We start from the raw sequence: 17,749 nt of genomic DNA on the forward strand, positions 1-17,749 counted from the left end.
GCACACCCTGGGGAAAGTCCCCAAGTCACGCGGTTGTGCGTGGGGAGCCTGTGACGCTCAGGCTTGTCTCCACGCTTCCGCCTACAGAGTCACGACTGGGGACCGCGACGGAGGCGCCTCGAGCGCACGCCAACCCCTGCCTGACCACTCGAGCGGGCGGGCAGGCGCGCACGTACGCACGCACGCACACTTCGGCCCCGCGCCCCTCGTTCTTCGGCTACCAGGAGCGCGATCACATGGGCCCATCGCGCGGCGGCCGGCGCGGGAAGCCGCGCGAGAGCGGGCAGCGGGGTGCGTGTGCCGGCGCCGCCGCGTGACGTACACGGCGCGGGAGCCGCCCCTCCCGCACGGAGGAGCCGGCTGGCCGCCGCGGCGGCGTCTGGGTAAGCGACGCGGCCCGGCCCCTGTGGGTTGCTCCGGGTTCAGTCCCTCCCGCCGCGAGCCGCCCAGGGCGGCGGCCTGCAGCTGCGCCGGTCGCGGGACAGATGCAAGTAGCTGGGGAGAGGGGTGTTTTTGGTCCATTTGAGATGTCAATCAGGGCAAAGGAGGAAAATAGCAACCGCGTGTGAGCGCTGGGCCGAGGATGCACAGAGTCGCCCTTCGCTGCCCGCGCGAGGCGCTGCCGGGGCCTGACTCAGGCCGGGACGGCGCGCGGGGCGCCGCAAACGCATGGCGCCCTCTGCGCCGCGGGCCTGGGTGCGAGCTGGCGCGGGAAGCCCCGGCGGGCCCACGGCTTTCCCCCGGCGGCCGCGCCGGCCTCGCAAGTGGGCGGGTCTCCAGGTGCAGCCTGCGAGACGCTGCGGCCGCTGCCCTCCTTCTCCCTTCCCCACCCCCGTTTGTTTTTACCCGTTTGTAGAGCAGGAAGTCCCCCCTATAATTCATTACTATCCTTTTTCAGATTATATTAATCTCATTTTAAGCAAATCCAGTTTTTCTCTTTAAAGCTTTCCCCATTCATCACTGCCTTCCGTGGCACTCATTATTTGGAGAAATCAAGCTGCTTAGGCAGCGTCTAGCGCTGTACCTGGAACTTGACAGCAGCCAACGTGTTTCATAAATTAACGCTCGTTTTTCCCCAAGGTATTAAATTTGGCATTCATTCTCTTGAGACTTAAATCTTTCTGGTAAAGCTGTTGATTCTCATAGGATTTTGTCAAGTGTGTAAAGTACACTTTGGAATCACAAAGCTGAAAGGGATCTTATAGAAAATCCAGTTCATCCCTCTCGTTTTACAGATGAGGACACCAGGCCTAAAGAGCGTGTAGCTTGATGAGGTCCCACACTTGGGTAACTGGCCTCCAGGGCTCCAGACGCCTTGGTCCTTGCACTCTCCACCACATCAGGAGTCCAGTGCCGGTTTAACCCGCTCACAGAGGTGATTATAATTAGTTTGATTCAGGGTATGGAGAAATCAGGCTTGTCCAGTGTGTGATGGCTGTGGTATTTTAAGGAATGGGGTTGGCACTTTTTCTAGGTGCAGTGGACTGCCTGCGATGTACTCTGGAGCTCAAAGCTTGTCCCCCCAAAACTCAGCCCTACTCTCTGCAGGAATAACCAACATTTGCAGCATTGGTTGCTTCCTTAAGTTAAGGCATCAAAGTCCTCCTTAGCAATCTGGATGTGTTTTAATTAAGGATAAACTGTTAATCCGTTATCAGATGTCAGCTTCTTAATAGGGAACAAAACACTGATGGGATAGTACATGGAATAGATTAGTTCTTAGGGCTCGGAGGTTATCAGGAAGCAGTGGAGCATCACAGGGGTGGTCAGCAAGAAAGAAGGGAGGACCTCACAGGACTTGCTGTACCTTTTTGCCCAGCCCTGCCCTGAAGTCTTATTTTGAGGTAGTGGAGATGGACTCTACTCAGGTTTGGTCGCTGTTTATTGAGTACCTGCAGTGGCTAGCTGCTCTCATAGATGAATTTCGATTACTTACCAAAAAGGAGGTAGCATTATCGCCATGTTACAAATGAGGAGACAGGCTCAGGGAGATTTACCTGGCTTCATTTGCAGTAGAATTCAAGCCTAGATCACTTATCTCCCCAGTCCAGTCAGTGCTCTTTTGCATTATGTCTTGCTACCACTTCAAGCCAGGAAGGGGATGAGAGAATCGCCTGTGGCTGATTTATTGGCGCCTGTGGTTGCCCAGAGAGGCCGAGCAGGACTTTCAGCTGCCCTTTCTGCCTTAGAAAGTGGAGCTGTGTGCTTCCACCCTATCTCCTGAGGGGAATGCGAAGGAGCCAGGCTGTCTAGCTGGGGAGGAGGGGCCCAAGTGCCGAGGCCGTAAAATATCCTGGCGAGGGCTGTGCTGGGAAGTGTTGCGTAATGCCCTCCCCGCCGCTGAACCAAGTGATTTATTTACTATGGTTTGTAGGTGGTGCTTGACCATCTTGTTAAAGAAAAACATGTCCATTTTAGTAATAACAGGGCCAGAAAAGAGTTGGGGGTTTTATATTATTGCAGGCCTTTTTCTTGTCTTAAAAAAGCAGTGCAGGTGCTCTTATCTTGATCAATTATGAAGTACTTCTTCACCACTTCCTGTGCCCCCTTTCTGCTTATTTATTCCAAATTGCATGTGAACTTCAGTCTTTTGAAAGAAGAATGCTAAGAGAAATACTGCTCCAGTTTATAGTTACCTGCACGGGTTATGGAGTCACACCTAGCTTTTGATCCCCACTTTATACTATTTGCTAGTTGCGTGTCCTAAGTGTAGGGGTTTTTTTTGTCTGTAAAATGGAAATAAAAATAGCACGTATAGGCACAGTGAGGATTAAAGGAAATAATGTACATAGAACATTTAGCACAAGGCCTTTTGTGTAGTATTTACTCATAATAGTAGCTATTGATAATAACTAGAACAGTATTAGTCCCTCGAGGATAGGAAAGAATATTACTACTTGAGTTTGCTTCCGGTGAGTGGAGGAAGAGGAAAGAAAGTGTTTGAAGCAAACATCGGTTTTAGGATTATTGATTGAATTTATTAACGCTTCTCCTTTCCCTTTGCTAGCAGGATTTTTTTCTTTTTAACCTTATCTGGAGAAAAAGTGTTTATAGTGTTAAGTTGGTTATTTTTGAAATTTTTCTAATTCATTTCTTCCCTGGTTACAAATTAATCATGCAGTGACTTTTTGTTCCTCCTGAAAAACTCTAGGCACTTTAAGCAAAGGGTTTCATTAGCCCATGTGGATAACGTGTCAGTGGGATGTTGGGTGGCAGAGGAAGTCCTGGCACACCTACGTTCAGAAGTTACCATCGTTCTTGTTTGTACTGTATTCTAGGTCTGTACTAGGGCTGTCATTTTCCAACTTTCTTCTGTCCTTTGAGTACCTTTTTTTTTTTTTTCAGAAATGCAGTCTTTATTTTTTTAGTGGACTACGAAGAATCTTTTTCTTTACTTCACGGGATTCTGATTTTTTTAAGGTCCACTAGCAATTTGCACTCACTGGTGTTAGCGTTTTGTTTGCCTGGTGCTGCGGTTTTTATCAGGCATCCCACATGTTGGTTAGATGGGGCTAGAGATGTAGCAGGCTGGCTGTGTCTGCCAACAGGCAGGAGGCCCCAAACTAACGTCTCCCTGTTCCGTTAAAGGTTTTTAGAGCATAACTGCTCTTCCTGTGTCATCTACCACGTCTGCTGCTTACCCTCTCCTCTTATATTCTCACGGCTTTTCTTAAGCAGATGCCTAGAATTACTGCAGATTGTACCTCAAACAATATTTTCAGATTTGGAATTTCCATATCACTTTTAGATGTTATGAAAATGGCTGTAATGGCCTTCGGGAGTAAATACCTCTTTTTCCTAAATACTTTTTAAAAAGAAGTCTGAAAATTGTGTGTTCCTCCTCTGCCTCCAAGGTGCATCCTACTAGTTTGGGAGCACTTTTGCTTCTTAATCTGGCTAATTTTTTAGTTTAAAATACAATTAGAATTACAATTGTTGATTTTTGTTCATTTAATGTAATTGGTATATTTCCCACATTTGAGCATTTCTTGTGAAAGTGCTTCTTTTTTCCTGTAATTTTAGAGTGTGAAATATTTTCTTGGGTTTCCTTAGTCGCCTCTTCTAACACAGTGGTTCTTAACTGAGGCATCATATTAGAATCACCTGAGGAGCTTTTTTGAAAAGACTGTGTGTCGGGCGGGTGAGGGGGCCCTGGTCCCATAGTGGTTAAGCTCACACACTCTGCTTTGGCAGCCCCGGGTTCACAGGTTCAGATCCCAGGCATGGACGTACACACTGCTCATTAAGCCATACTGTGGTGGCATCCCACATACAAAACAGAGGAAGATTGGCATAGATGTTAGCTCAGGGACACTCTTCCTCAAGCAAAAAGAGGAAGACTGCCACAGATGTTAGCCCAGGGCAAGTCTTCCTCGAGCAAAAGGAGGAAGATTGGCAACAGATGTTAGCTCAGGGCCAATCTTCCTCACCAGAAAAAAAAAAAGGCTCTGTACCTCACCCTCAGCAATTCTGTGTGGGTTAGCTTGGCATAGGACCCAGGCATCAGTGCTGCTCTACATGGGAGGTTTTACAGTACAGTCAGCAATAAGGGCCACTATTCAAGCATAACATGACTTCTGGGTTATAGAATGTTACACCTCCACAATCAGAAAGTACCACTAAAAGTTGAAATCAGTGTATAAACTCTTTTATCATGTGGCACTTTGAATATTTCTGCTTTTACCTTTGTGTTTATAGCCATGAGTAAGTATCTCAAAAAAGCTGTACACATTCCTCTGCCAACTTTCCTGACTCCTTGTCTTAATGATCATTCATAAGAAAGTCACAATGGTAGTAACCACAGAGAAGATATCTGAGGCTGCTTGTTTTCTACAGAAACAGATGTCTTACTCGTTTTGTTCTTTTTTTTTTTATTAAAGATTCTTACAGCCTAAGAGAATGAAAAGCTGTGTATTCCAGGAGATCGTTCTGGCTGCCATAGATCTGAGAGTCCAGTCTGACCAATACAATAGATTTTTTAAGTGAATAAAAATCAAAGATGTTGAATAGCAAGCTAACTTTGAATTGAACAAACATAGATACTGGTATAAAGCTGTTCTAGTTTATGTAGTTTAAGCAAATCCAGAGTCACTGCAATCTATTAAGTAAACAAGATTTTTGTAGTCTTTCTTAAATATCATTGCTAACCCCATTATAATGTAAATACAACTTCGATAACAGATAAAGCATTTTAAGATGTAGCACTCTTACATTTTGGCTCTAGTATTTGTAAATATAATACAATGATAATTATTTTTCTGCAACCTCTCTCACATCTTAACATTTTCACCAAAAATTCTCAAATGTAACTTCTAAGATCTTTCTGTAAGCATAGGAAACTTTGGCTATTCCACATGTAAGAGAAAATAAAATTGATGGTCAAAGAAATGATGAGCAAAAGCTATATAAAAAGCCAGCTAATAATTCGCAAAGTAGAATGTGTTGGAAAATGTCCTTAACTTTGATGGATTGACTCTGTTTATGTGGGGTAAAAATCTGTGTTGCCTTAAAACATCAAAGGTATATTATTATGCAAAGAAGTTTGAATGCACTTATTATATATTTAAGGCTTATTTTTTTTTTAACAGATCTGAATTTGTTTCATTTTATAAACTTGGAAAATTTACCCCCTTATTTGGTTCAATATAGTCACAAAATCTGCCATCAATATATATGTTGAAAGTTCTAGATTGGGGTTTTGAAGAAAGGGCACTGAGTTTAAAGTCCAACTTGAAGTACTACCAGTGCCAGTTAATAGCTAGTTGTCTGACTTTGGGTACCTTTCCTGCCTTCTCTGAGCCAATGGTTCCTCAACTATAAAATGGAACTAATGTAGTACCTACTCTACTACCTTATAGGATCAAAAAAAAGATAGTGTAGGGCAGAGGTTCTCAAAGTGTGGACCAAGGACCCCCCTGGAAGTTCTGGAAACCCTTTCAGTGGGTCTACAAGAATCTCCCTTTTTTTTTTTTTTTTTAAAGATTTTATTTTTCCTTTTTCTCCCCAAAGCCCCTGGTACATAATTGTATATTTTTAGTCATGGATCCTTCTAGTTGTGACATGTGGGATGCCACCTCAGCATGGCTTGATGAGCAGTGCCATGTCCATGCCCAGGATCCAAACCGGCGAAACCATGGGCCACTGAAGCACGAGAACTTAACCACTCAGCCACGGGGCCGGCCCCCGTGAATCTCCCTTTTGTAAGGCCAAATTCTCTTAATATGTTTGAACCAGAACAACACGTGGCAACAGATTAAATGCAGAAGCAAATAAAAGAACTGGGTATATTTTTTAAAGCCAGGTGTTAAAGAAGATAGCAAAATATAAAGCAATGCCATAACAATGCCTTTTTTTTAAGGAAAAAATGTATTATTTATGTTAATAAGTAATGAACTTGTTATTTTAAATAAATATTTAAGAGTTTCTCAGTTTTAAGTTCTACCATGGTACATATTGATAAATATAACCCACATAAACAACAGCTCTCTGTTGACCCTAATACTTTTCTTTAGAGTATAAATGGATCTTGAGACCAGAACTTTTTAAAACTGCTAATGAAGGGTCATGGCTGAGTAGTACCTTTGGGGACAATTCTGCAGATAAAAACTGTAAACTTTAGGAGCTGGCCCAGTGGTGTAGTGGTTAAGTTTGCACACTCTACTTCAGCAGCCCAGGGTTCACTGGTTCAGATCCCCGGCACAGACCTATGCACCACTCATCAAGCCTTGCTGTGGCAGCATCCCACATAGAAAATGGAAGAGGATTGCCACAAATGTTAGCTCAACAACAACCTTCCTCAAGCAAAAAGAGGAAGATTGGTACAGATGTTAGCTCAGGGCCAATCTTCCTCACCAAAACAAAAAATTAAACTATAAACTTGAAAAAGTTTTAAAAACTACCAGATGGCATTCAAGAATGACAAAAAGCAGGCAGAAACTGGAATGAGGTCTACACTTGGAAGAAGGGACCAACAGTGCATACCTTTCCATTTTTATGGCTTTTAGCCTCAGAGAAGGCCCCAGTTGGTGACATGATGGGATGGCTAAAACTGGGATAACCTGTAATCTTACTTGCTTGAAGAAAAGAGGACAAAGTTCAGAGTGATCACACAGCTGGAAAGTAAGGAGCAGAATCCTAGAAAAGATGTCAGTTGTGGTGGGGGCGGGGGGGACGACCTTAAATACTGTGTATAAACTCAGCTTGAATCTCTTGCCAACCCCTAAACTTATACATGTGTTGACCGGCCTCAAGACAGCACATCTAACACTAAGAAAACTGAACCATAGGGGAGTTAGAACTTGGAGTTTAAGTCCAGCCAAGTTAATTGTCTGCAAAACAAAACAAAAACATTAACTCCGAGGAAGAATATTACAGAATCTGGGGTCTTTACTATAGCAATCACAATGTCTAGGATATTATCCAAAGTGACCAGACATATGAGGAAACAGGAAACTATCACCCTGATTGGAGGATGACCCCAAGGTGAAACTTCTCTCTTACCAAGCCAGTTTCTGTGCCTCTTCTCCAGTGTTCTAGGACCCAGCCTTTTTATCAACACCTAGCACATGGCAGTTACTCTGCACATATGACCTGAAGAAGTGAATGAATTCTTCCAGTTATCCAAACTGGAATTCCGAGGCTCACCTTTGACTTGATCATTGTGGCTGACCACATCCAGTCTGCTGCCAAGGCAAATCTGGTGTGTCTTGTATTCCTTCCTTCATTTCCACTGCCTTTGGAGTTGCAGTAGGCTCTTTGCTCTTCTTTCTTTCTCCATGCCTTTCCCTTGCTAATCTTTTTTTTATATTGCTGCTAGAGCAGTCTTGACTCCTAGGCCTAATGATGGCGATAACTGGTGTTTATTGAACACTTACTATGGGCCTCACTATTTCTAAGTGCTCACATGCGTTATCTTACTAAATCTATATAACAACCTGTGAGGTAGATACTGCAATTATCCATATTTTATAAGTGAAACTGAAGCCCAGAGAGTTGAGTCTCCTGTCTAGATCACACAGGTAAATGGCAGAGCTAGGATTTTAATCCATACTTTTGGATTCTAGAGTCCAAGCTTTAACTACTCTGCCGGTTTCCCTCCCACAGAAAATGTCCTAACGTAGTTCATTGCAAACACAGCTGGAGTACCTTTTAACTGTGTGCCCGCTGTGAGCTGACCCCATCTCTTGTTATTCACTTACTTTTGTTTGTTCTATGCCAAACTGAATTCTTCAGTTATCTATATATTTGTACCCCTCCCTGTCATTTTACTCATTCCATTTTTTCTGCCTGGAATGCTGTGTTCACCTTCTGCCTGTTTATCCAAATCCAGTTCCCATGGCTTATTTTCCATTGAGTCTCCTGTTATTTATCTCCCCCTCACACCATGTTCTCCAAACTGCTCTTATGGCATTTAACACTTTTACTTCATGTTGCAATTACTAGGTTTTGTGTTTTGTTTCCCCTGTTAGCCTGTAATCTTGATTGCAGCATCTATGTAATTTTTTTTCCATCCCCATGCTTTGTTCAATGGATGTTTTCAAATGTTTATTAAATTTCTCTTCAAAAAATATTTGTTCAATAACTGAAGAATGTAACTGTTATTCATAGATCATTAACCGCAACATTTTTCTATATTTGGTTTTTTAGCATGCCATTTCTCATTTCCATATGTTTCAAGAGTTTATTATACTAATGTATAATATGTATATAGAAAAAAACTGGTAAAAATGTTTATGATCTGCTGAGGGAGGTTGAGACAATTTGTAAGGGTATTTTAAGGTACTTCAATTTGAACCATTTCATTGAATCTAAGACATGTTTTTCAAATACTAACATCTCCAACATAGAATTTTATTTTGGTTTTTTAATCTCCCTATAAACTGATGGTGCTTTAGAATCAAGGAAATGTGGTAAATACAATAAATAGTAACTTTTGACTAAATGCCCTTTTGGAACAATACCCACAATTTGGATCTTGTTAGAGGATAGGCTTGAGTCTGTAGGTTGTCTTATTATTTCTTATTTCATTGCTGCTTAAAGGCTTTTAGCATGAGATGGTAAAGGATATGAGTTTTTTTTTAGATTGGGGAAACTATTATGTTTGAATAAGTAGGGTTTTTAAAAGTAATGTGTGAATGTTGACTTAAAAGAAGCAAGTTGCAGGATCCCTAAAGTACAATTTTATTTATATAAAATTTTGAAACATGCAAAACACTACCTTGTTAAGTGATATATGCATTTGCAGTAAGAATGTGACGACGTACAAGAGAGTCGTAAACACCAAGTGCAGGATGGTGGGTACTTTGTGGGGAGGGGGATAGAATGAGGGAGAGATGCCAAGGGTCTCTCACGGGGTTTACTTTCTGTGCTCAGGGCTTGGTGGGTGTTTGTTACATTCTTGTCTGGACCTACTTTTCTATCTGAAATATTTCATAATTTTAAAAAATGAGAGAAAAAGGAATATATTTAGTATGTATTTATGATACTAAACGTCAATAAAAGGTTTTTTTAAGTTCCAACAGTACAGTTCCCTCCACTCTTAACTCCTTGCTCCCTAGTTTCCCTCCTAGAAATGAACATGTTACTTGTTTCTTTGAAACTTTCCAGAGATGTGTACATAAACAAGAATATATTTATGTATAAGTTCCTCTGCCACCTATAAAAATAACCACCCCACCTCATAGTAGTGCTCTCTATACAGTTTTATACTTTGCTTTTTTTATGTACTGTATCTTGGAGGTTATTCCCTATCAGTACATTAAATATGTAGTTTTAATAAAAATAAGTTTAGCCTTTTATCAGTAATAATTACCTTTGCCTTTACCAGTTATAGTCTAGACTTTATCCACTAGAAAGAATAAATATTTGTGTTGCTATGTCACATTTGCATAAGCAGCAGGAAATCTGAGTTTCTCCCTGATTCCTCTTTCGATATATTCCTGAGGCTTCCCGAGGTGCCTTGATGTGTAACCAGACTGTTCCCAAGGCTCCTCCAGTCTGTGTGCTCTCTGGGAGGTGGAGAGGGAGGACATTTGGACTCTGGAGCCCAGTGCCTGGGTTTGAGTCCCCTCTTCTGCCGCTGACTAGCGTGTGACCTTGGCTAAGTTAACTCTCTGTGCTGGTTCGGTTCTTCACTATAAGATGCATTGAGTATTCCCTTTGTCGTAGAGTTGTACTGAAAATTGAGTGAGTGGAAAGTGCCTGACTCATAGAACGCACTATAAAGTGTTAGCGATTTTTCCTATGTTATCGGTCACTCCGCTGTCTGCTGCCCAAGCCACTGCCAATCTCCAGACAGCTAACCCCACACTCATCACTGACCTTAGACCTTGTTCTCTCTGGCTAGTGAGGAAACTTCATTCTCTTTGTAGGATCTGCTCTTTTAGAGGATTTTCTCCCAGCCCCCTGGTGACACACTTTATACCACAGCTGCCATCTCCCTAAAGCACTAGGGTGCTCTGCACAGTTGGATGGAGAAGGTGGTGAAGCACAGCCTCCAACCTGCCCAGAACCACAGTGCCCTTGAATGTCCTTGCTGCTCACACTACTCTTCTCCGCCAGAATTCTTTTGCATGTTCTTCCTCATGCGTGATTTTCACCGTGGGACTAGTGGTGCATTTTGCTTCCTTCGGGAACCTCCGTGTTTATATGTGTCTGAATCCAGTTTAGATCAGGGTTTAGGTTCCTTCCCATGGGGCTCCAGGGCCCCATGTAAATCGGGGGATGTGTCTTGACATCTATTTTAAGGGCTCCTGAACATACTGTGACTGATAAGCTTCACAAACATTGTATGATAGTTAGGAGGCCGGTGTCCCCTGAGTTCACAAAGGATCTGTAAGGAGCAGTGACAGCTGTAGCCCAGCCAGGACACACTTCTGTGTGAATAGCAGTTTCCATCACAAGGTGCTTTTCACATAACTCCCTTCATTTAGCTCTGAGGTGGGGAGGGATCAGTATCTCATGCCCATTTTTCCAGTGAGGAAACAGGACTAGAAACATGTGGTCACATAGATAAAAAAGGATAGGCTTTCCTTTTGCTCCTGTGTCACTCATACCAAGCTACCTTCTTACCAGATGAAAAAAAGCCATATTTTACAGTTTCAGCAGCGTTGACGTTGATTGTCATATGGGGAGATTTAATGTTAGCTAGGTTTGGGGTGAAAGGGACAGTATGGAGAGCTGTTGGATAATTTCATTTAAATTTAGTGCTCCTTGTACTCTGTAGGTCTGCATAAACTGTAGCCAGTTTCATAAGAAAAAATTGTCCTTTTTCTCAGAGCCACAATGGACACAGCCAGCCATAGCCTTGTCCTCCTGCAGCAGCTGAACATGCAACGAGAATTTGGTTTTCTGTGTGATTGCACTGTTGCTATTGGAGATGTTTACTTCAAAGCCCACAGAGCAGTGCTTGCTGCTTTTTCTAACTATTTCAAGATGATATTTATTCACCAAACAAGGTAAGGGTGTGCTTTTGTAAATCAGAAGAATTTTTAATATTGTGATATATCTAGGCCTTATTATAACATCATTTTGGGGGTTTTTGTTATGGGGTCACCTTAATAAAAAAAAATTTATAATAATTTTTTTCTACACATCAGTAATTAAACTCAGAGTATAGGATCCATGGTGGAAAATAAGAATGAAAACAGTAATAGCTAAAATTTATTGAAGGCTTATCCCATACCTAAGCACTAAGTATTTACCTAAGGTAAATTCTACTATAACCCCTATTTTACAGAAAAGGAAACTGAGACTGAGTTAAGTAACGTGTCCATTTATGATTATATAGTTAATACGTTAGACTCAGATGCAAATCTGTGCTCTTAAAGGTCTTTGCTCTAATCACAAAGTTGTTGATTTCTATTCCATAACACTTTCATAGCAAGGTTTCAGTGTCATAATTCTACTCACCGTATATTCCATATTACAATTCAAAGGTCATTTGTTTCAAAAACTTTTCAAAAAGTTTTCTTGAATTTAGGTTACCCCAACATGATAGGTATGTAGAGAGAGGGCTGGAAAGTGACATTCAGATTCTGAGTTCTTTCTAAAGAATAGCTTTAATTCATCCTAGATTGAAAGTGATAGAACACTCTCTATGTTTTTTTAGTAGATGTTATATGAAATATTTAGGAGTCCAGCCTCAATTATACATTTTTTTTTTTTGAGGAAGATTAGCCCTGAGCTAACATCTGCTGCCAATCCTCCTCTTTTTTGCTGAGGAAGAGTGGGCCTGAGGTAACATCTGTGCCTATCTCCCTCCACTTTATATGTGGGATGCCTGCTACAACGTGGCTTGATAAGTGGTGCATAGGTCCATGCTCGGGATCTGAACTGGTGAACCCCAGGCCACTGAAGCAGGTTGTGTGAACTTAACTGCTATGCCACTGGGCTGGCCCCTCAATTATACATTTTTAATTGATCATTCATTCAACTATTTATTGAGTATTTACATGTAAGGCACTGTTCTAGACCCCAGTAACAGGTAAGTTACACTCCCTGCCCTCAAGGGATCTATAGTCTAATAGGTAATGCATGTAAAGAAAATAACTGCAGTGTAATTTATCCCTCTGTGCCCTGGTTTCCTTCTCTGTGAAACACTAGACTAGTATACCCACCCCAGGCTGTTGAGAAAATTAAATGGATTAATAATATTAAAATATTTAGAACAGAGCTTAGCGCTGTTAGCTGCTATTATTAATACTTAATGTGATAAGTCTATAATGGAAGTGTTGTACAAGGTAGAATGGAGTGTCAGCAGCCCTATTTTGAGAATGTTGGAACAGGTTGGAACAAGATCCTGAAGGATCTTGAAGGATCAGGAGGAGTTTTCAGATGTTGTAGAGGAATGCAAGAAGGTACATTGTAAGCAGAGGGAAAAAATGCATGAAAACACACAGATATGAGCCAGGCTAGCACACTCAGAAAACAGAGTAGATCAGAATGTATGGCACAAAGAGGAGAGGAGCTTAGAGTGGGGGACAGGTTCTGGGTAGCCTTTTCTGCCACACCAAAGAGTTTCCTCTCTGACCTAAGCGGCAATGTAGAAACTAGATTAGAAACACTACCTTCACATCAGTCTCGTCTGAGAAGCTGTGAGTTGGTTCAGCCCTCAAAGCGGTCGTTGTGTACCAGGCATCAGGCTCCAGTAAATGCAGGAGATACTGAAGTGGCAGGCCTGCTGGTGGTGTCTCTGTGGAGCAGCTGACAATCCTCAGTTAACAGAGCTCTGTGCTGATGTGAAAAAAACCTTGCCACAGACCATGGCAGTGGGTGGGTCAGAGCCAAGAGTGAAACCCAAGAGGGAATCCTGAGAATCAGGACTGAAGAAATGGGTTGCCAGCATGCTGACACCCAGTGCTTTCTGGAGCATTGACACACGCTTCTGCTTCCGGGAAGGTAAGTTCAGTGACTGATCCCAGTGTTCCTTGACGTCCAGCACTTCTCTCAGGTTGTCTTCACCATCCATTTTGCAGGGTGTTTCCTGATTTCTTCTTACACAGATATTTCCATCTATTATCTGAATTCTAGATTCCTATGTAAAAATTTGGCTTGGGGTTATTTTAAAGCTTTTCAAAGTCATGCCTGTATTCATTTGTGATTTAAAGAGTAGATATATTAATATAGTTGGGAAGCCAAAATAAGGCTAGTGTAATTTAAATTCTAAATATTACCGATTTTAATAGACCTTTTTAAGAATTTTGAATATTTTTTATTGTGGTAAAGTATGTATAACAAAATTTGTCATTGTAACTGTTTTTAATTGTATAATTCAGTGGCATAAATTACAGTCACAATGTTGTGCACTGTTGGAGACCCCAGTGCAAGGTAAATTACACTCCCTGCCCTCAAGAAATTTATAATCTAATAGAGAGGTAATGCATGTAAAGAAAATAATTGCAGTGTAATTGATCTCTCTGTGCCTTGGTTTCCTTCTCTGTGAAACACTAGACTAGTATATCCACCCCAGGGTGTTAAGAAAATTAAATGGATTAATAATATTAAAATGCTTAAAACAGAGCTTCTCATCGTCACCACTATCTATTTCTGAAACTTTTCATCACCCCAAACATAAACTGTGCCCATTAACTCTCCCCCTCCAAGCTCCTGGTAACCTCTAATATACTTTCTGTCTCTATGAATTTTCCTATTCTAGGTATTTCCTATAAGTGGCATCATACAAAATTTGTCCTGTTGTGTCTGATTTCACTTAGCATAATGTTTTCAAGGTTCATCCTTGTTATAGCAAAATCAGAACTTCATTCCTTTTTATGGTTGAATAATATTCCATTGTATGTATATGACACATTTTGTTTATCCGTTCATCTGTTGATGGACACTTGGGTTGTTTCCATCTCTTGGCTAATGTGAATAATGTAATAAACATCTGTGTAGAGGTATCTGTTTGAGTCCCTGTTTTCAGTTTTTTTTAGTTATATACTCAGTAGACTTTTAAGTTCCCTAAGAGGAGGGTAGCTATTTTATTCATCATTTTTATAACCCATGGCACCAGTATAGTGCATGTTACTTAGGAGCCACTAAGTTAATGTTGAATTACTCAGAATATCTGTCGTGTTTCCTAATTTTAGGAAATAAATTGAATACATGAAGATTTGTTGCTAGGCCATGAAACTGGTGTACAATGAAAGTTTAAGCTTTTATTGCCATCTTCCATCAAGGCAGATTGCGAAGTTTGAACTTCTTAAGAGGAACTTGCTTTAGGTTAAGACTGTATCCTGTTAACTAAAAGGCCAACTGGGTGTTTCATTGTGTGGGTCTGTTTTTCGTTTTTAACAGTGAATGCATAAAAATACAACCAACTGACATCCAGCCTGACATATTCAGCTATTTGTTGCACATCATGTACACGGGGAAAGGGCCAAAACAGATTGTGGATCACAGTCGTTTGGAGGAAGGGATTCGATTTCTTCATGCCGACTACCTTTCTCATATTGCGACCGAAATGAATCAAGTGTTCTCACCAGAGACTGTGCAGTCCTCAAATTTATATGGCATTCAGATCTCAACGACCCAAAAAACAGCTGTCAAACAAGGGCTGGAGGTCAAAGAAGCTCCTTCCAATAACAGTGGAAACAGAGCTGCTGTCCAGGGTGACCACCCCCAGTTGCAGCTCTCTCTTGCTATTGGGCTGGATGATGGCACTGCAGACCAGCAGAGGGCCCACCCTGCCGCCCAGGCCTTGGAGGAGCACCAGAAGCCCCCAGTGTCCATCAAGCAGGAGAGATGTGACCCAGAATCTGTGATTTCTCAGAGCCATCCCTCACTCTCGTCAGAGGTGACAGGCCCCACTTTCACAGAAAGCAGTATCAAAATACACTTATGCCATTACTGTGGTGAACGTTTTGATTCCCGTAGTAATCTAAGGCAACATCTCCACACCCATGTGTCTGGATCCCTCCCATTTGGTGTCCCTGCTTCCATTCTGGAAAGTAATGACCTTGGTGAAGTGCATCCACTTAATGAAACTAGCGAGGCTCTTGAATGCCGCAGGCTCAGCTCCTTCATTGTCAAGGAGAACGAGCAGCAGCCTGACCACTCGAACCGGGGTACCACAGAGCCTTTGCAGATCAGTCAAGTGTCTTTGATCTCCAAAGACACAGAGCCAGTAGAATTAAACTGTAATTTTTCTTTTTCAAGGAAAAGAAAAATCACCTGTACCATCTGTGGTCATAAATTTCTCCGAAAGAGCCAATTGCTGGAACACATGTACACACACAAAGGTAAATCTTACAGATATAACCGATGCCAAAGATTTGGTAATGCATTAGCCCAGAGATTTCAGCCGTTCTGTGACAGCTGGTCTGATGTCCCCCTGAAAAGTTCTCGCTTGTCGCAAGAACCGTTAGACTCATCTTGTGCCTTAGAGTCAGAGCTCACACAAGAAAATGTGGACACTATCCTAGTTGAGTAGCAGTTTCTCCTTCAGAATTTTTATATCAATTTTGAAAAAAATTAACGTGGATTTTTTTATTCATGAATTATTTTCCTCCTAAAGTTCTATTGACTTTTTTTCTTTGCCATTTATCTATAGTTTTAAGGTTGTATATATTAGGTCTTCTTATTGTAAGATATATTAATACATGACTACTAAAATGTAACCTTCAATTAGGGCTGTGAACTTTTCATAAATCGCAGTTTAGAAATCAGTGTAGAAATATGGAACTTTAGAGTGGATATTTATAGAATTTCTAAGTTACTCTAGATTGTAGAATCAGTAAAAGCAAATTGAATATGAAGTAAGTGAAATCTTTTTAAAAGGATATTCTAGACTATCACTTTTGGCTAATGTTTTATATGAATTAAGCGCCTATGAGGATTATTTTAAAATATTTTCTGCCATATAGAAAGTTACTAGTTATTTTAACACATAACTATATAACGTAAAAATTTGCTTTAAGGCATAGCTATACCAAATCATGAATAGTTTTAAAATTACTTTTTACTTACTAGCTCTGCAACATCTTACGTGGTTTTTATTTATTTTTTAACATTGAGCATATCTCATTTTCAATAAAAAGTATTTTAGGTAAAAGAGAGGGAGAAGAGTGAGACGTCAAAAAAAGCTTAAAGAGAGAAACAGTCAGCTACATACACACAGATGAGTGTAGAAGCCCCAGAGTCAGAGACAGAGAAGAGATTCAGGTAGATCTGTGTTGACTAACACCCCAGTGTTGTCACCTGAACCTAGAGTGTTTTCTTAAAGACCCTAAGAGCAATTTGAGATTTTTATGACCAGGGGTTTACATGAGCTTAAAGAGGAAAATGATAAAATACAAATTATCTTTCTACCCTCAGTGTCAGGAGATTTTCTAGGCTGCCTGAGTTTATGTTAATTTTCTAACAATTGCTTGAAAAAGTAATTTTTCAGTGGCATGGTTTTCACTTTTTTCTGGTCTATAAAACTAGCAGAGTAGATAAAGTCAGTGTCCTGGAACTATGTTTAAAATCCACGATAGCTTTCCCTCTGTGAATAAACTTAACTCCCTTTTATAGTGGTGAAACTTACAAAGCTAAAACTCCAGAAAAATTAAGATTGATGGACTAAATGATAGATTCTCCTGCTCTATGTAGCTGGGAAATAGCCGGTCAAACTTCACCACAAAAGATAGATCTAAATTGTTTCTGAAACGTTTAAATTTCAAATACTATATAGTTAAGAACAATAAAAGAGAGAAGCTTCAAAACAGCCTCATCTTTTTTGTATGCTACCTGTTAAATTCTAAGCCTTTAGATTTTAATAATATCTAACCAATTTGGTTTGTGAAGCTTAGAATTCAACTGCGTACAAAAACTCTTTGAGCTCCTCCCTGACTGCACACTTTTGAGGACATTTGCTGACAACATGAGAGTTCCTCAACAGAACGAGTTCAGTGAGGAGGGAGCTCAAAGGGAAATCCAGCTCATTCTGAGGGCACGAAGGTTTTCTGTGGGTAGACAGCAAGTTTAGGTGAATTATGAAATGATAAGTTTTTCTTAAGGCCTGAATAAAGAAAACCAATGGGCATTGTGTAAGGCAGTTGAGTTTCTGCTTTAGACAAGAGAATAAAATCTCCTGAGACTAAGATTCATCTGTGTTGGGGGGCCGGCCCCGTGGCTGAGTGGTTAGGTTCCCGAGCTCTGCTTCAGCGGCCCAGGGTTTCGCCAGTTCGGATCCTGGGCGCGGACATGGCAACACTCATCAAGCCACGCTGAGGTGGTGTCCCACATGCCACAGCTAGAAAGACCCACA

The 17,749-nt window shown here is 41.2% G+C and overlaps 1 protein-coding gene across 9 annotated transcripts in view; it reads left to right on the forward strand.

The window, feature by feature from the left end:
• Positions 1 to 36: 36 nt before the first annotated feature.
• Positions 37 to 17,749, forward strand: part of LOC124233732 (zinc finger and BTB domain-containing protein 25) — a 44,492-nt gene continuing 26,779 nt past the window's right edge. For 2 of the 9 annotated variants that reach the window (XM_046650872.1, XM_046650873.1), the window contains exons 1-4: positions 38 to 383; positions 1,236 to 1,375; positions 11,277 to 11,456; positions 14,797 to 15,740. In XM_046650872.1, the coding sequence (XP_046506828.1) occupies positions 11,284 to 11,456; positions 14,797 to 15,740 (1,117 nt within the window). In that variant the 5' untranslated portion in view covers positions 38 to 383; positions 1,236 to 1,375; positions 11,277 to 11,283. Of the gene's footprint in view, positions 384 to 885; positions 1,081 to 1,235; positions 1,376 to 11,276; positions 11,457 to 12,530; positions 13,399 to 14,796; positions 17,706 to 17,749 lie in introns of those variants that run through there. The other 7 variants (XM_046650876.1, XM_046650874.1, XM_046650867.1 and 4 more) reach the window with 7 other exon arrangements.

This window comes from Equus quagga, unplaced genomic scaffold (assembly GCF_021613505.1).
Source record: "Equus quagga isolate Etosha38 unplaced genomic scaffold, UCLA_HA_Equagga_1.0 220_RagTag, whole genome shotgun sequence".
NCBI lineage: Eukaryota > Metazoa > Chordata > Mammalia > Perissodactyla > Equidae > Equus > Equus quagga.